At 49.2% G+C, this 16,751-nt stretch overlaps 1 protein-coding gene across 2 annotated transcripts in view; it reads left to right on the top strand.

Moving 5' to 3' along the window:
- The first annotated feature begins 4,052 nt into the window (after positions 1-4,052).
- The window catches only part of SOAT1 (sterol O-acyltransferase 1), an 87,149-nt gene continuing 74,450 nt past the window's right edge, over positions 4,053-16,751 (top strand). For both annotated transcript variants that reach the window (XR_012724944.1, XM_075320084.1), the window contains exons 1-2: positions 4,053-4,231; positions 9,645-9,778. Coding sequence is in view for 1 of the 2 variants with exons in the window: in XM_075320084.1 (XP_075176199.1) it covers positions 9,655-9,778 (124 nt within the window). In the remaining variant the exon portion in view is untranslated. The remainder of the gene's footprint in view (positions 4,232-9,644; positions 9,779-16,751) is intronic.

Raw genomic sequence — 16,751 nt, forward strand, 5'->3', positions numbered from 1 at the left:
CATTCAGCACAAGCAAACTGACCACTTCCTGTGCCACACCTCCCAGTCAGAGCTGACACCGCCCGGCCTCACTGTCCAGCCCCACCCCAGTGTCCAGCCTTGCCCCAGCACTGACCTGTTATCACTACAGCATTGCAAATAACAGCCCACATCGGGCTCTGCACCGCATACACACATCAGGCTCTGCACCGCATACACACATCAGGCTCTGCACCGCATACACACATCACGCTCTGCACCGCATACACACATCAGGCTCTGCACCGCATACACACATCAGGCTCTGCACCGCATACACACATCAGGCTCTGCACCGCATACACACATCAGGCTCTGCACCGCATACACACATCACGCTCTGCACCGCATACACACATCACGCTCTGCACCGCATACACACATCAGGCTCTGCACCACATACACACATCGGGCTCTGCACCGCATACACACATCGGGCTCTGCACCGCATACACACATCAGGCTCTGCACCGCATACACACATCAGGCTCTGCACCGCATACACACATCACGCTCTGCACCGCATACACACATCACGCTCTGCACCGCATACACACATCGGGCTCTGCACCGCATACACACATCGGGCTCTGCACCGCACACACACATCGGGCTCTGCACCGCATACACACATCAGGCTCTGCACCGCATACACACATCAGGCTCTGCACCGCATACACACATCACGCTCTGCACCGCATACACACATCACGCTCTGCACCGCATACACACATCGGGCTCTGCACCGCATACACACATCGGGCTCTGCACCGCACACACACATCGGGCTCTGCACCGCATACACACATCAGGCTCTGCACCACATACACACATCAGGCTCTGCACCACTTACACACATCGGGCTCTGCACCGCACACACACATCGGGCTCTGCACCGCATACACACATCAGGCTCTGCACCACATACACACATCAGGCTCTGCACCACTTACACACATCGGGCTCTGCACCGCACACACACATCGGGCTCTGCACCGCACACACACATCGGGCTCTGCACCACATACACACATCGGGCTCTGCACCACTTACACACATCGGGCTCTGCACCGCATACACACATCGGGCTCTGCACCGCATACACACATCGGGCTCTGCACCGCATACACACATCGGGCTCTGCACCGCATACACACACCGGGCTCTGCACCGCATACACACATCGGGCTCTGCACCGCATACACACATCACGCTCTGCACCGCATACACACATCACGCTCTGCACCGCATACACACATCGGGCTCTGCACCGCATACACACATCGGGCTCTGCACCGCACACACACATCGGGCTCTGCACCGCATACACACATCGGGCTCTGCACCACATACACACATCAGGCTCTGCACCACTTACACACATCGGGCTCTGCACCGCACACACACATCGGGCTCTGCACCGCATACACACATCAGGCTCTGCACCACATACACACATCAGGCTCTGCACCACTTACACACATCGGGCTCTGCACCGCACACACACATCGGGCTCTGCACCGCACACACACATCGGGCTCTGCACCGCATACACACATCGGGCTCTGCACCACTTACACACATCGGGCTCTGCACCGCATATTATTATTATTATTATTGTTTATTTATAGAGCACCATTGATTCCATGGTGCTGTACATGAGGGGGTTACATACAGAATACATGTACACGTTACAATAGACAGACTAGCACAGGGGGAAGAGGGCCCTGCCCTTGCGGGCTTACATCCTAAAGGATTTTGGGGAGGAGACAGTAGGTGGGGAGTAGGTGGGGCGGCAGCTCCGCACGGTGGTGGGGCGGCAGCTCCGCACGGTGGTGGGGCGGCAGCTCCGCACGGTGGTGGGGCGGCAGCTCCGCACGGTGGTGGGGCGGCAGCTCCGCACGGTGGTGGGGCGGCAGCTCCGCACGGTGGTGGGGCGGCAGCTCCGCACGGTGGTGGGGCGGCAGCTCCGCACGGTGGTGGGGCGGCAGCTCCGCACGGTGGTGAAGCAGTGAGGTCATTGAAGGTTATAGGCATTTCTGAACAGATGAGTCTTTAGGTTCCGCATACACACATCGGGCTCTGCACCGCATACACACATCGGGCTCTGCACCGCATACACACATCGGGCTCTGCACCGCATACACACATCGGGCTCTGCACCGCATACACACATCGGGCTCTGCACCGCATACACACATCGGGCTCTGCACCGCATACACACATCAGCCTCTGCACCGCATACACACATCAGCCTCTGCACCGCATACACACATCAGGCTCTGCACGCACACACGGCGCTCTGTACCGACCCCCCCTACCCTCATAGGGAACACAGGTAGGGAGTACATACTCACCCGTCCTCGGTCCCCGCCGCTACTGCACGTTCGCGCGCTGTCTGTGCTCTGGCCATATCAGCACAGTAGTGACGTCACTGCTGTGCTGAAGAGAGCACAGAGCGGGACAGTGATGAGAAGCGCAACGCTCCTTCTCATCAGCGCTTTCAAATGTACCGGCATCTGTGATCTGTGATGCCGGTATATTTGAATGTGTGATCCTGAGCAGGGGCCCGGTGCTGGCGCTGACACCACGGCAGCCGCCGCCAGGCCCCTCCCCCAGGTCACGGACCCCACAGCAGTGCAGGGGGAGGTTGTGGGCAGAGTACGGGGTGCGGGGGAATGTGTGGGAGGGTGCAGGGAAGGGGGGCGGGGACTCCACGTACTGTACAGCCCAGCAGGGAGGCGACATGCTGTTTCCAGATTTGCATGTCAACATGGTCCTGCCCATGTTGACATGAAATGACCGGAAGCAGCAAAATCGCGGCAGGAGCGGTCATATGACCACTCTGAGCCGGGGGAGAGGGGCTGACAGCAGGGCAGGTAAGTGGTCTCTATCTACTTACCTGCCCCAATGTAGCCCAATAGGGTAATAATGAAAAAAACTCAAAATAAGCCGGATAACCCCTTTAACAGTACAAAACAGACTGGTATAGGAGGAGAGAGGACCCTGCCCGCGAGGGCTCACAGTCTACAGGGAATGGGTGATGGTACAATAGGTGAGGACAGAGCTGGTTGCGCAGTGGTCTACTGGACTGAGGGCTATTGTAGGTTGTAGGCTTGTTGGAAGAGGTGGGTGTTGAGGTTCCTCTTGAAGCTTTTCACGGTAGGGGAGAGTCTGATGTGCTGAGGTAGAGCGTTCCAGAGTATGGGGGAGGCACGGGAGAAATCTTGTATGCGATTGTGGGAAGAGGAGATAAGAGAGGAGCAGAGAAGGAGATCTTGTGAGCATCTGAGGTTGCGTGCGGGTAGGTACCGGGAGACTAGGTCACAGATGTAGGGAGGAGACAGGTTGTGCTGATAGTCATGGCTCTTATTTCATGTGCAGGGTATTGCAGTAGCTTGGGTATCCAAGGTTACGGCCACACATATAGTGACAGTTAATTGCTAGTGGTCGTAACCATGGAGACAACCTATTGCCCTGCTCATGAGGTACGGGACATGGCTTATCAGAAGAACTATACTACATTTCTAATTTTTCAATCCTCATTATATTATGTGTACTCATCAATTCATTAAAGTTTTATGGAAAAAAAGCTTTGAAAAGTCGCAAAATTTTAGTGTAACAGAAAGCTGTGTAGAGACTTCGCTTTCTGACACCAAATTTTCTAAAGCTCCAACAAAGTGTGAGGAAAGACTCGAAAAAAGCAAAAAAATTCCAAAACCAAGAGTTCCCACTAGAAAACTCTGTCTCATGCACACGCACACAAATGTTATATATATATATATATATATATATATATGTATATATATATATATATATTTATATATATATATATATATATATATATATATATATATATATATATTTTTTTTTTTTTAAGCCAAGTTTCTACAATGTCGTCACTACGCGCTGAATTCACACGACAGCTAATGAGGACACTGCGCCTGCGCACACCACACAGTCAGAACATCGCGCCTGCGCACTAGCAGACGGACCTGCGCTGCATCTCGCCTTGGGCACAGGCTCCGGCGGACCATAGAGGCGGTACCTCGTGTACAGAGCGCCGCTGGGAGTCACCAGTGCTGCTTTATAGAGAGGAGCAGGAAGAGATGGATCAGAAGTGAGGGCAGAGCGAGCCTCAGCCGCGGGGAGCGGACACCCGGCACCGATCTGCACAGTCCTGCGTCCGGATATCACTGCGCGGACAAACCAGGTATCCCTCTAATAATAAGCACGTGTGCGCCGCTATTGTCCTCTGTGAGCAGCCACTGGCTTATTACAGTGTAGTGTAGTGTGTGAATGAATGAATGGGGGGATGTGTGTGACTCCAGCAGCCATTGTCCTACCCCCAAATACAGGCTGCAGTCATCACTAATCAGAGCTAGGGGCTGAGCTGCTCCTGATGGGGCAAGAGCACTTACTATGAGTATTTCACTTTACTCTGGGGGTAAGATTGATCAGATGAGCTGCGCATTCTCTAATTGCGTCTGATTGTTTGCACCAGTCAGTAAATCACTGTGGTCTTTTGAATGTCACTTCATTCATTTATTCATTGAAATCCCAAAGACACAAGAAAATGGATAGCAGAAAATTATCTGCTGAATGCCCGACTAATCATTGATATATATATGATTTTATTTATTAGTGGAACCTTGGATTAAGAGTAACTTGATTTGAGAGCGTTTTGCAAGACAAGCAAAGCTTTCTAAAAAATGTGTAACTTGGTTTAAGAGCAATGATTTGCAACAAGAGCAAATCCTCACCGTGCACACTTCCGGTTCCGTCCTGTCACCGCACTTTGGAGGTAACTTTCTGTACACACAGCATGTACTATATACTGTATACAGGATACCATTATACAGTATATACTATATAACATTTCTATAAATTTGTTTTGTCTTTTACTGTACTGTATTTTGTATTACTGTAATTATATATGAATACAGTGCATTATTTTGTGTTAAGTTTGTATAAATACAGTAAATATTTTGGTTGTGGAACAAATTCTGTGTTTCAATTTTCCTATGGGAAAACTTGCTTTGATATAAGAGTAACTTGGTTTAAGAGCGCACTCTCGGAACCAATTATGCTCATAATCCAAGGTTCCACTGTATATGTGTATATAAAATGTTAGACGTCTCTTTCCACCTCCTCTAGAGGGGAACAAAAATGTCCTCTTGCTGCTCACCTTGACATTTCTCTGTGTGGAGGACACATTGTAGGAAGGTTGTAACATTGTTGTTCATATGTTGCAGGTTTTGTTTTTTTTTTTTTTTTTTTTATTTTTTCCGTAAGCAAAAGCTTTGAGATTTCACAAATCTAATGCACACAGATTTTTTTTTCTCTGTAAATAGAGCAGGTTTTGCTGCAGCAAAGAAAGCAATGTGTGATATGTTCCAGTCCGATGGGCGTCACTGCTCTCTGGTCTGGCGTCTCCTCAATCCTTGCAATCGCCATCATCCTTCTTTCTTTGTGTGGATGACACGTCCTAGGTCATCAACACATCGCCTCTATGGTGGCGCCACAGAGGTACCGCACCTCAGTCAGAGGCGTAGTACCCCATCCTGGGTAAGAAAGAGGTCGGCTGCCGTAACAGACACCCACAGACACTCTATTAGCTCACACACTGGATCAGGGCTGGGGCAGGTGCCATTAATGCTTAGGCTGCGTTCACACACCCGGTTTTTGCAGTGCGGCTCAATCCGGCTCAAAAACCTATGCAACAGATGCAGCAAAAAAAAACGGATCCGTTGCATAAGTTTTTCCCATGAGGCCCGTCCGGTTTTTGACGGATGCGGCTTGATACTGAGCATGCGCAGTACAAAAAAAACGCATCTGACGGCCGGAGACGGTTTTTGCCGCAGGACGCCTTATCCGGCGTCCATAGGATGCGTTTTTTTCGCCGCACAAAAAAACGTGCCAGGCAACGTTCCATCCAGCCGCCGCATGCGCTAAATATGCCGCATCCGGCAAAACCCGGACGCAACGCTATGTGGCACAATACGGCACTACTGCAAGTCTATGCGGGGAAAAACCGCAACCGGCGGCAAAAAAAAAAAACAGTTGCGTTTTTTCTGCAGAGCACCGTATTGTGCCGCAAGGCAAAAAAACGGATGTGTGAAAGCAGCCTTAGCGACCAGTAGTCTGGTTATGGCACTTAAGCCCCGTGCACAGGGCTGATACCAGCTAGGGGGAGGAGCTTAGTGTCTGAGGTAAAATGGGCGGAGTTTAAGTTTGAAAATTGGCGGTTAGGAGAGTCAGTCTGAAGGGAGGAGACCGACAAGGGGTGAGGGCCCCAGGGGTCCTGTTCAACTCTGAGGAGATGGAAGAAAGAATCCCAGTGCATTAGGGGAAGTGTCAGACACCCCTATAGTCGCGTTGCACAAGCAACAGTTTAAGGTGGAGGGATTTGGTCGCAAACTGGGTCCTGGTCCCTAGGCTAGGACGATACTTCAGGACTTCCTAGGAACACTGGAGGCCAGGGTGGATGTACGCACCTTTTGGGCCACAAGCAGCACACAAATCCACTGGAAGGGGGCCACAGAGGATCGGGGAGCCAGGCAAGGCAGAAATCCCTTGGAAGGTCCGCGACCCCTGGCTCAGGGCACTGTGTGTGGAGGCGCAGGACAGGAGGGAGAAAGTCAGCGCAGAGAGACGGCCAGGAAAGGCAAACAAAGGGAGTACCGGTACTAGCCTCACTTACTCGGGATCGGCGGATGTCCTTCACTGGGGATCCCAGCAAACTGGATGGACTAAAATGGCTGTCAACCTGGACCCGGTACAGTGAGTAAAAGACTGTTATTGCAAAGCCCTGGTGTCGTCTCCATTCCTCCTGCGTCACAACCTGTCATCATAGACTTTTCATATTCTCCACGGTTATCTCAGGGCCTCACTCTACGGGCGCTTTTCCATCTGCGTTTTTCTTGTGCGATCTGATAAAAAAATCGGATTGCGCTTGCGTCAGTGTTACGCATCTCAGTCGCATGACACCGCAGCAGAGGGTCATTAGCATAGTTTCCGATGCTCTCGTATCGGAAGCGGTACGCAAGTGGAAAAGAGCCCTCCCTGTGGGGAGTAAAAAAAACCTAAGCTGCGCCCTCATCACCTGCACCGGGAAACCTATAGCGCAGCGGCGGCCCACATAGCCGCAAAACCACAGGTGGTGTCACGAAATTTAACAATCTCTAAAAATGCAACGCCCATCATCATCCCCTTTTATTATTTAAAAGGCGCTGTCAGGGTCAGCCGAACCCCGCCACCGCTGACATCCCCGGACTAGTCCGGCCCGGTTCCGAGTACCCCCGTCCCTGGGGCGGGCGTGTCATTTGTGTGCTTCTGTGCACATGCACTTTGCTGTTCTCTGCTGCGTGGGGAAGGGTCAAAGAATGCTTATTGTGCTCTACAATAGTTTGCTCTGCCCTCAGCCGGACAGAGCAAAGTGCGCATGTGCAGCAGTGCAATGGAAGACACTATGGATGACCTAGGACGTGTCATCCGCAAGAAGGAGGACGGCAATCGCAAAAAATAGAGGTGCTGGACCTGAGAGCAGTGACGCCCATTGTACAGGACTGCTCCGCAGGTGAGTAGGTGACCGGTTCCCTTTAATATAGAAATTACTGATGTGTAAACCTGGCTATACTATTTGAGTAAACACACGTTAGATGAAAGTCAACCTGATTTAGGAAGCGTCGTCCGCCTATATCTAATGTGTATTGGGGCACATTATTTCAGAAAAGATTGGTCAGTATTATCTCACTGGACAGGACACGAGCCGGTGTACGGGGGGGGGGGGGGGGGAGCTGATCGCTCCGGTGTACGGGGGGGGGGGGGGAGCTGATCGCTCCGGTGTACGGGGGGGGGGGGGGAGCTGATCGCTCCGGTGTACGGGAGGGGGGGCGATCGCTCCGGTGTACGGGGGGGGGGGGGGAGCTGATCGCTCCGGTGTACGGGAGGGGGGCGATCGCTCCGGTGTACGGGGGGGGGGGGGGAGCTGATCGCTCCGGTGTACGGGAGGGGGGCGATCGCTCCGGTGTACGGGGGGGGGGGGGGAGCTGATCGCTCCGGTGTACGGGAGGGGGGCGATCGCTCCGGTGTACGGGGGGGGGGGGGGAGCTGATCGCTCCGGTGTACGGGAGGGGGGCGATCGCTCCGGTGTACGGGGGGGGGGGGGGAGCTGATCGCTCCGGTGTACGGGAGGGGGGGCGATCGCTCCGGTGTACGGGGGGGGGGGGGGAGCTGATCGCTCCGGTGTACGGGAGGGGGGCGATCGCTCCGGTGTACGGGAGGGGGGCGATCGCTCCGGTGTACGGGAGGGGGGCGATCGCTCCGGTGTACGGGAGGGGGGCGATCGCTCCGGTGTACGGGAGGGGGGCGATCGCTCCGGTGTACGGGAGGGGGGCGATCGCTCCGGTGTACGGGAGGGGGGCGATCGCTCCGGTGTACGGGAGGGGGGCGATCGCTCCGGTGTACGGGAGGGGGGCGATCGCTCCGGTGTACGGGAGGGGGGCGATCGCTCCGGTGTACGGGAGGGGGGGGGGAGGGGGGCGATCGCTCCGGTGTACGGGAGGGGGGGGGGAGGGGGGCGATCGCTCCGGTGTACGGGAGGGGGGGGGGAGGGGGGGCGATCGCTCCGGCAGACGGCGATATAATATAGTGCCTCTCCAGAGATTGCAAATGTTGCAGATTGTGTGTGTATACTTATTTTTTTTTTTTTTTTTTACTTCAGATTAAATCTTGTCTACATGCTGTGAGCTAATGTATATTTCAGCTTTGTACTCGCTGATTGGTTCTGCGTTGCCTCCTTTCTTCACTGCCTAGTCACACCACTTTTTATCCGCTGGGTATTTTTATGATTTATTGTAAACCTTGGGAAATGATGTGGTGATAGCTGTCCCCAGCCTGAACCCATTTTACTGGGTTGTTATGAGCCCGATTGTCCCATTATTTCTATAGATCCTTCTGACCCTATCAGCGAGATATTGTATCTTTTATGGAATCCGTACGTGCGTGATTTGAGATACGACCGCCATCCAGATAAAAAGGTGAATGCACTAATGATCTGGTGGCATCACATGCTGATTACGGGAGCGAACTCTCCATTTCCTCCTTGTATAACAATGTTGTGTAATGCCCACAACATCGTGCAGGGGATTGCTAAAGAAATGTAGAATGATAGAAATGAATGGTGGAATTCTAGAGGCCCAGAATGCAAATTAATATTGGACACCGCGGGCATTGGCGTGTCTGATCAGTGTGAATTCTGTAAATGTCTGGATCGGCTCTGAGTAACTTTTTGTTAATCCTCTTAGGGTTGTTTCTAACAGTAGGTGTAATCTGCTTATTGTGGAAACTTTCCAGCATTAAAAATATCTGTTTGCGGTCTGCACACCGACACCGCTGGCTGCCAGAGTCCTGTATTTAGCTCCTGTGTTTGCTCAGTCTGACACATAATCACATCCTGTACAGGACATGTGACCCAACTTCTCCCCAGTCCACAACTTTAGTGTATGAATGTGTGTGGGGGTGTTTTTTTTTTTTTTTTTTTTTTTTTTCTCTGCTACACTTGTATGTATTTTATATAATTTATTATATTATAAATTATTATTATTTTTTTTTTTTTACACTAGTGCTCTTACAATGTCCGAGGAAGACCGTCGCGTTTTGCGGAGCCGTCGCTTAGTCTCCAAGCCTCTGGTAACCCCAGAAAAAGATGATGTGATAAGATCGGACAGTGACCGACCATTAAGGACCATGACTAACGGTAAGCATGGCTGATCCAATGCTGCAGACGTATTAACTACAGCAAAGTCTAGTTAGACTTCATATATAATTCATGGCTTGATTGTCACATACTGTACGTTGCTCATTGACTCCTTTTGTGGCCAAAAAAAAAAATTAAGGGCTGCTAAAATTTGGGGGAATCAGAAAAATTTGTGTATCACTATCAATAGGCAACCTTATTTCTATCAGTTAATGAGCCAGTAATCATCCAAATGCCCAATCAGTTCAAGATGCTTGTTCATCGGGTGTAAGGATTTTTAGGCAGGCATAAAAAAAAAATACAAAAAAAAAAAAACCTCATGGGCAATATGTAAACAGAAGATTTTCAATACCCCCTTGGGAATGAATGGGGTGATGGTCCAGCATACATCAGCGCCTTCTGCCCCCCCCCCCCCCCCCCCCTCCATTTTTTTTCCAAGATAAAGGTTTCAGAGCATTGGTATGTTGTCGCAGTGTTTGCGTTGGGTCTCCAGGGTCTCCGCTTTTCTCCCACTTGCCAGATGTGGGGCGAAGGATGTTTTATGAGCTTCAGGGTCATCACTCTCGCTACTGTATATTTGGAAAGTGCTGCGGAATATATTCAGCAAGATAAGCAAGTGTAAATGAGGGGGGATAAATGTAGTCTCCCAATGTTTGTATCTTTATCCTCTACAATGTTTAAATGGAAGTTTGTTACCCCCGAAACTAAAACTGAGCGATCTATACATTCATTTAAGGGGCTTAACCTGTATGAAAATCGTACTTCTAGTGTAGATTTTACATTAGATATGTAAATGAGGTGTTCTCGGTGCATCCTTGGCAAATCTGTGCACTATTCCTGCCCCTCCATTAGTTTAAATTATATCCCCAGCCCTGCACACTGACACTGCAAGGGCCAAGATCACATTATGCCTGTTCCTGCAGGTGCGTTATCCCTCTATCCTGGCAGAATTCGCTTTTGTGATCTTGGGCACCATGAGTGGCTGCTGCTGTCAGGAGAGAGGAATTAGGCTAGGTTCACATTTCCGTCAATTTGTATCAGTCACAATCCGCGGCTCTGGTAAACAACGGTATCCGTTTGGCGGATTCCGTTGTTCCCATAGACTTGTATGAGCGGCGGATTGTGACTGATGATGCTGCGTTGCATCCTCCGCCCGATCAGTCGTGGATTCACTGACCGTCGGGCTGGAGGAACGTAGCTTGTAACATTTTTTTGAGCAGCGCAATCCGTAGGATTTAGCTGCGCATGCTCTCTCTGGCTCCCTGCACACGTAACCAAGGTAAATATCGGGTAATCAAGCAAAGTGCTTTGTTTAGTTACCCAATATTTACCCTGGCTACGTGTGCAGGGAGCCCGACACTACCCCGCTCGGACACACACTACACTACACTACACTCATCTGTCCCCAGCGCCATGGCCCCACTCGGCTCCACCCACCCCGCACACTTTCTCGGCGGCCAAACGATTAGCTGATCGGCCGGCTCCTGTGATCGATTAGCTGATCGCTCTCATTAGCTGGCCGCCGGGAGATCATCTGTTCGCTCTCAAAAGCCGGCCGGCAAGCAACGCATGTGACTGATGCAAAACAACGGAAATGTGAACCTAGCCTAAGGGCACACTTTGACACTAACTGAGTCCAGCAAGTGTGAGCACATAGTGTCGGTGCGCTCTCATACCGCTCTCCTGTCGGTGTTAACCGCCTGCTATTTTGTGATCCTGTGCGACTGCTGCAGAGCGGAGAGATGGGGGATGAGAATGCACACTAACACTGCAAGGCCAAGAGCACTCGGTGTCAGTGTGTTCAGGGCTGGATTTACTACAGGCAGTGATCAAGGCAAGCACGGTTTATCAATATAAGGGTACGCTCACACGAGCGTATAACTCGCATGAGTATCGGACCGCATCACCCGGCGCGCCTAGCTTCTCTGCTGACAGGAGCGGCTCAGCTGCATGTATTTCTATGCGGCTGACATGCTCCTGTCCGGAGAGTGTGCGGCCGCACCGAGTGATGCGGTCCGATACTCATGCGAGTTATACGCTCGTGTGAGCGTACCCTAAGGGGAAGTTTGGAAGATGGTTACAAAGGTGGTGGAGTGGTGCAGCGAGCGAGCAATTGGCCGCACTAACTATGCTCCAAAGACCCTTCATTTACTTATCTAATAAGGTTTGTCAAATAAGTAACATCTACAAGTCTGTGTGTGTGTGTGTGTGTGTGTGTGTGTGTGTGTGTGTGTGTGTGTGTGTGTGTGTGTGAGATAGATAGATGTAGATATACATATACACACACGGACGTACGTCCGTGTGTGTTATATATTAGGAAATAACATTCCCGCTAAAGCAGGTCTTGCCTTTATAGTATATCCCTTTAAGGCCTTTTCTCTTCAGTGTGTAACGAGTGTCCCCGTATACAAGCAGCATGGCTATTACCGAAAAAGCGGTGACTGCGTTCTGCTGATTGCAGCAAACTGACACAATGTTTTTGATCCGTCCATTACTTATTAACATTGCCCTGTGCTCTTCAGGTTGCATCATGTGAGGGTTTATCATGGCAGGAAGGGATCGCTGTCATTTCCAAAATGATTGCAAAATGTATCGTGATCTTATGAAACTGAGCAACTGGTGTAAACCTCCTGCTCCTCATTGTGACCTTGATAACAGTAAAAAAAAAATGTATAAAAGAAGTCACCTTTGAGCTGGGTTTGTTGCTCTCCGTTTACAGTTTAGGAAGTGCTGAATCATTAGCAAATGCTGCAGCTCGAGCCGGGCTATATCCACACATCAGCCCGGAGGGCACAATTATTCAGCTTAGGAGTGTATGATTTGTGTTTATAAATGCGTTTTACATGGACCATCTCATTTTAGACACCATTAAGATAAGAATCCATAGCCTGGAGAGAGTATTCTGTAGAGGACATTGAGCAGGAAGGGGGAGGAAGTGAGCTGTGACATCTTCGGTTGTGAATAGTGGGTCCTGGGGTATCTTCCTGTTCCCGCGTTTTCTTTAAAATTTCATCACATGACTGATTTTGTGGAAGAAAAGCATCAATTCGGTTTTGCAAGAAGAATAAAGTGTCTTAATAAATGTTATAAAAGTGTAGCATTGGGAGGACTTGAACTCTGGTTAAAAGTTATCAATGAAATTCACAACAAATTTCTGATGTGTGAACAAGCCCAGCTTTCTTTGCTGTTCACACGTTTTGCGCTGGCTGGGTGCATTGACAAGTCTAGCAGAGATGTATTTTTCATGCTGATGTTACTTTCAAAAAGTCCTTAGATTGAAAACTGATATGGAGTGATTGTCTGCTGACAGCCCTCAGGACATTGACTTTCTGGGGTTCAGAGTTACGGCAACTCAGCTGATCCCGTAGGTTTTCTATGGGATTAAGGTCTGGAGAAAGTGTAGGCTGCTCCATCTGAGCTCCAGTAGCTGTTTCCTAATGATTAGACCTTGATGAGCTGGAGCATTGTCATCCATGAAGATGACATTAGGCCAGTGTTGTTCATTCACAGGCACAATGACTGGATTAATGATGTTATTCCAGTAGTAGGGGCTGTCTCTGTAACATTCACACACAGTGTAGAGCCATTTTGTATGGACTAAACACACCGGTCCACACTGAAACACCACCATTAAAGGCTCGTCTGGTGACAATAGTGGCTGATGCATAGCGCTCTCCATCTCTCAAATATCGTTGGCGGCTATCATGTCTGCTCAGCGTGAATTGACTTTCATCAGTGAACAGCATTGAGGCCACTGGTCCATCATTGAGCGTAGATGACTTCTTTGGTGTAGTCAGGTACCCTTGCAAGTTGTCTAGCACGCAGACCACACTAATGTAAACTGTTTCAAATGGTCTGACATGACACTTGGGTGCCTTGAGTTCTGCGGCATTCATCACCTAAAGTGGATTGTTCACAATGAAGTGTCCAAAGAACATCCATTTTCCTGTGACTCTTCCAGTCCTTCTGTGTCTCTGTACAACCTGCTGGTGACACTGTCACTTCCTCCTGAGAACCTTCTGCTTGAAGCGTCACAATGGCACGGTGCTGCTGATCAATTGTGGGTATTGTCTTGGTCTGATGTAAAAAAAAAAAAAAAAAAGGTGAACAGCGTGATGAGGAGGACTGTTTAATACCAATTCTATTTGAACCCCAAAATTTATTGGGTGATTTATGGATCACTCCTGTTGTAAATTTTTCCACTAAGCTCCTTGTTGGAGAACAGCAACGTGTGCAAAAAGTCCTGAAACATTGAAGATTTGGCCAAGTCCAATCCAAAAGGTTAGAGAAGGTCACGTTACGCTAACCTGAAAAGGTTAGAGGACATTTTAGGGTCATTTTGAAATCTCACCCAAAAGACAAATATCCTGAAAGTGTGTGTCTGTGTGTCTGTGTGTCTGTGTGTCTGTGTGTCTGTGTGTCTGTGTGTCTGTGTGTCTGTGTGTCTGTGTGTCTGTGTGTCTGTGTGTCTGTGTGTCTGTGTGTCTGTGTGTCTGTGTGTCTGTGTGTCTGTGTGTCTGTGTGTCTGTGTGTCTGTGTGTCTGTGTGTCTGTGTGTCTGTGTGTCTGTGTGTCTGTGTGTCTGTGTGTAGTCTTTGGCTTTGTTTTTTTTTCTTTTTTTTTTTTTTTTCTATGGTAATGAATGTTACATCACATGAAAGTCTTGTCTAATACAGTGCCTACAAGTAGTATTCAACCCCCTGCAGATTTAGCAGGTTTACACATTCGGAATTAACTTGGCATTGTGACATTTGGACTGTAGATCAGCCTGGAAGTGTGAAATGCACTGCAGCAAAAAAGAATGTTATTTCTTTTTTATTTATTTTTTTTAAAATTGTGAAAAGTTTATTCAGAGGGTCATTTATTATTCAACCCCTCAAACCACCAGAATTCTGTTTGGTTCCCCTAAAGTATTAAGAAGTATTTCAGGCACAAAGAACAATGAGCTTCACATGTTTGGATTAATTATCTCTTTTTCCAGCCTTTTCTGACTAATTAAGACCCTCCCCAAACTTGTGAACAGCCCTCATACTTGGTCAACATGGGAAAGACAAAGGAGTATTCCAAGGCCATCAGAGACAAGATCGTGGAGGGTCACAAGGCTGGCAAGGGGTACAAAACCCTTTCCAAGGAGTTGGGCCTACCTGTCTCCACTGTTGGGAGCATCATCCGGAAGTGGAAGGCTTATGGAACTACTGTTAGCCTTCCACGGCCTGGACAGCCTTTGAAAGTTTCCACCCGTGCCAAGGCCAGGCTTGTCCGAAGAGTCAAGGCTAACCCAAGGACAACAAGGAAGGAGCTCCGGGAAGATCTCATGGCAGTGATGACATTGGTTTCAGTCAATACCATAAGTAACGTACTCCACCGCAATGGTCTCCGTTCCAGACGAGCCCGTAAGGTACCTTTACTTTCAAAGCGTCATGTCAAGGCTCGTCTACAGTTTGCTCATGATCACTTGGAGGAGTCTGATACAGACTGGTTCAAGGTTCTCTGGTCTGATGAGACCGAGATCGAGATCTTTGGTGCCAACCACACACGTGACGTTTGGAGACTGGATGGCACTGCATACGACCCCAAGAATACCATCCCTACAGTCAAGCATGGTGGTGGCAGCATCATGCTGTGGGGCTGTTTCACAGCCAAGGGGCCTGGCCATCTGGTCCGCATCCATGGGAAGATGGATAGCACGGCCTACCTGGAGATTTTGGCCAAGAACCTCCGCTCCTCCATCAAGGATCTTAAGATGGGTCATCATTTCATCTTCCAATAAGACAACGACGCAAAGCACACAGCCAAGAAAACCAAGGCCTGGTTCAAGAGGGAAAAAATCAAGGTGTTGCAGTGGCCTAGTCAGTCTCCTGACCTTAACCCAATTGAAAAACTTGTGGAAGGAGCTCAAGATTAAAGTCCACATGAGACACCCAAAGAACCTAGATAACATGGAGAAGATCTGCATGGAGGAGTGGCCAAGATAACTCCAGAGACCTGTGCCGGCCTGATCAGGTCTTATAAAAGACGATTATTAGCTGTAATTGCAAACAAGGGTTATGCCAGAAAATATTAAACCTAGGGGTTGAATAATAATTGACCCACACTTTTATGTTGAAAATGTATTAAAATTTAACTGAGCAACATAACTTGTTGGTTTGTAAGATTTATGCATCTGTTAATAAATCCTGCTCTTGTTTGACGTTTGCAGGCTCTAACTTATTTGCATCTTATCAAACCTGCTAAATCTGCAGGGGGTTGAAGACTACTTGTAGGCACTGTATATGTTTTTAAAATGTTGTATTTGTTGCTTATGGCAACAGTGTTCTACACACGCGGGAAAACAAAATGGCGCTAATGATGAGGAACGTCCTGGATGACCGAGAGTGGTTGTTCTGGAGATCATCGATGCTGTGTACAACTTCATACTGGAGAATCGACGAATTTCAGCTAAAGCAACAGCAGACGACATGGGGATTTCCCGTGAACGTTTTTGTGTCATTATCTATGAACATTTGGACATGAGGAAGCTATCTGCAAAGTGGGTCCCCAAATGTCTGATAACAGATCACAGAAGCATGCGAGTGAAAACTTCCCGATCCATTTGTCAGCGTTTACGGACTGATAAGAACTTTCTGAATCAATAGGTCACTATGGATGAGACCTGTATTTATTTGTATGACCCTGAAAACAAGGAGTAGTCAAAAGAGTGGAGGCACAGTGGTTCTCCTCGTCCAAAGAAGTTCAGGGTGCAAAAATCAGCCACTAAGGTGATGGTGTCAGTGTTCTGGGATAAGGAGGGCATGCTGCTAGTGGACTATTTTCAAAAGGGTTCCACTATCAATGCAAGGTATTACATTGATCTTTTTGACCAATTGAAGGCAGCTCTGAAGGCCAAAAGACGCGGCAAACTGTCCAAAGGAATCTTGTTCCTGCAAGAAAATGCCTCCGTTCACACTGCACAAGCGACCACAGCAAAACTGGCA

The sequence above is a fragment of the Anomaloglossus baeobatrachus genome, chromosome 8, assembly GCF_048569485.1.
Source record: "Anomaloglossus baeobatrachus isolate aAnoBae1 chromosome 8, aAnoBae1.hap1, whole genome shotgun sequence".
In the NCBI taxonomy this organism is placed as follows: domain Eukaryota; kingdom Metazoa; phylum Chordata; class Amphibia; order Anura; family Aromobatidae; genus Anomaloglossus; species Anomaloglossus baeobatrachus.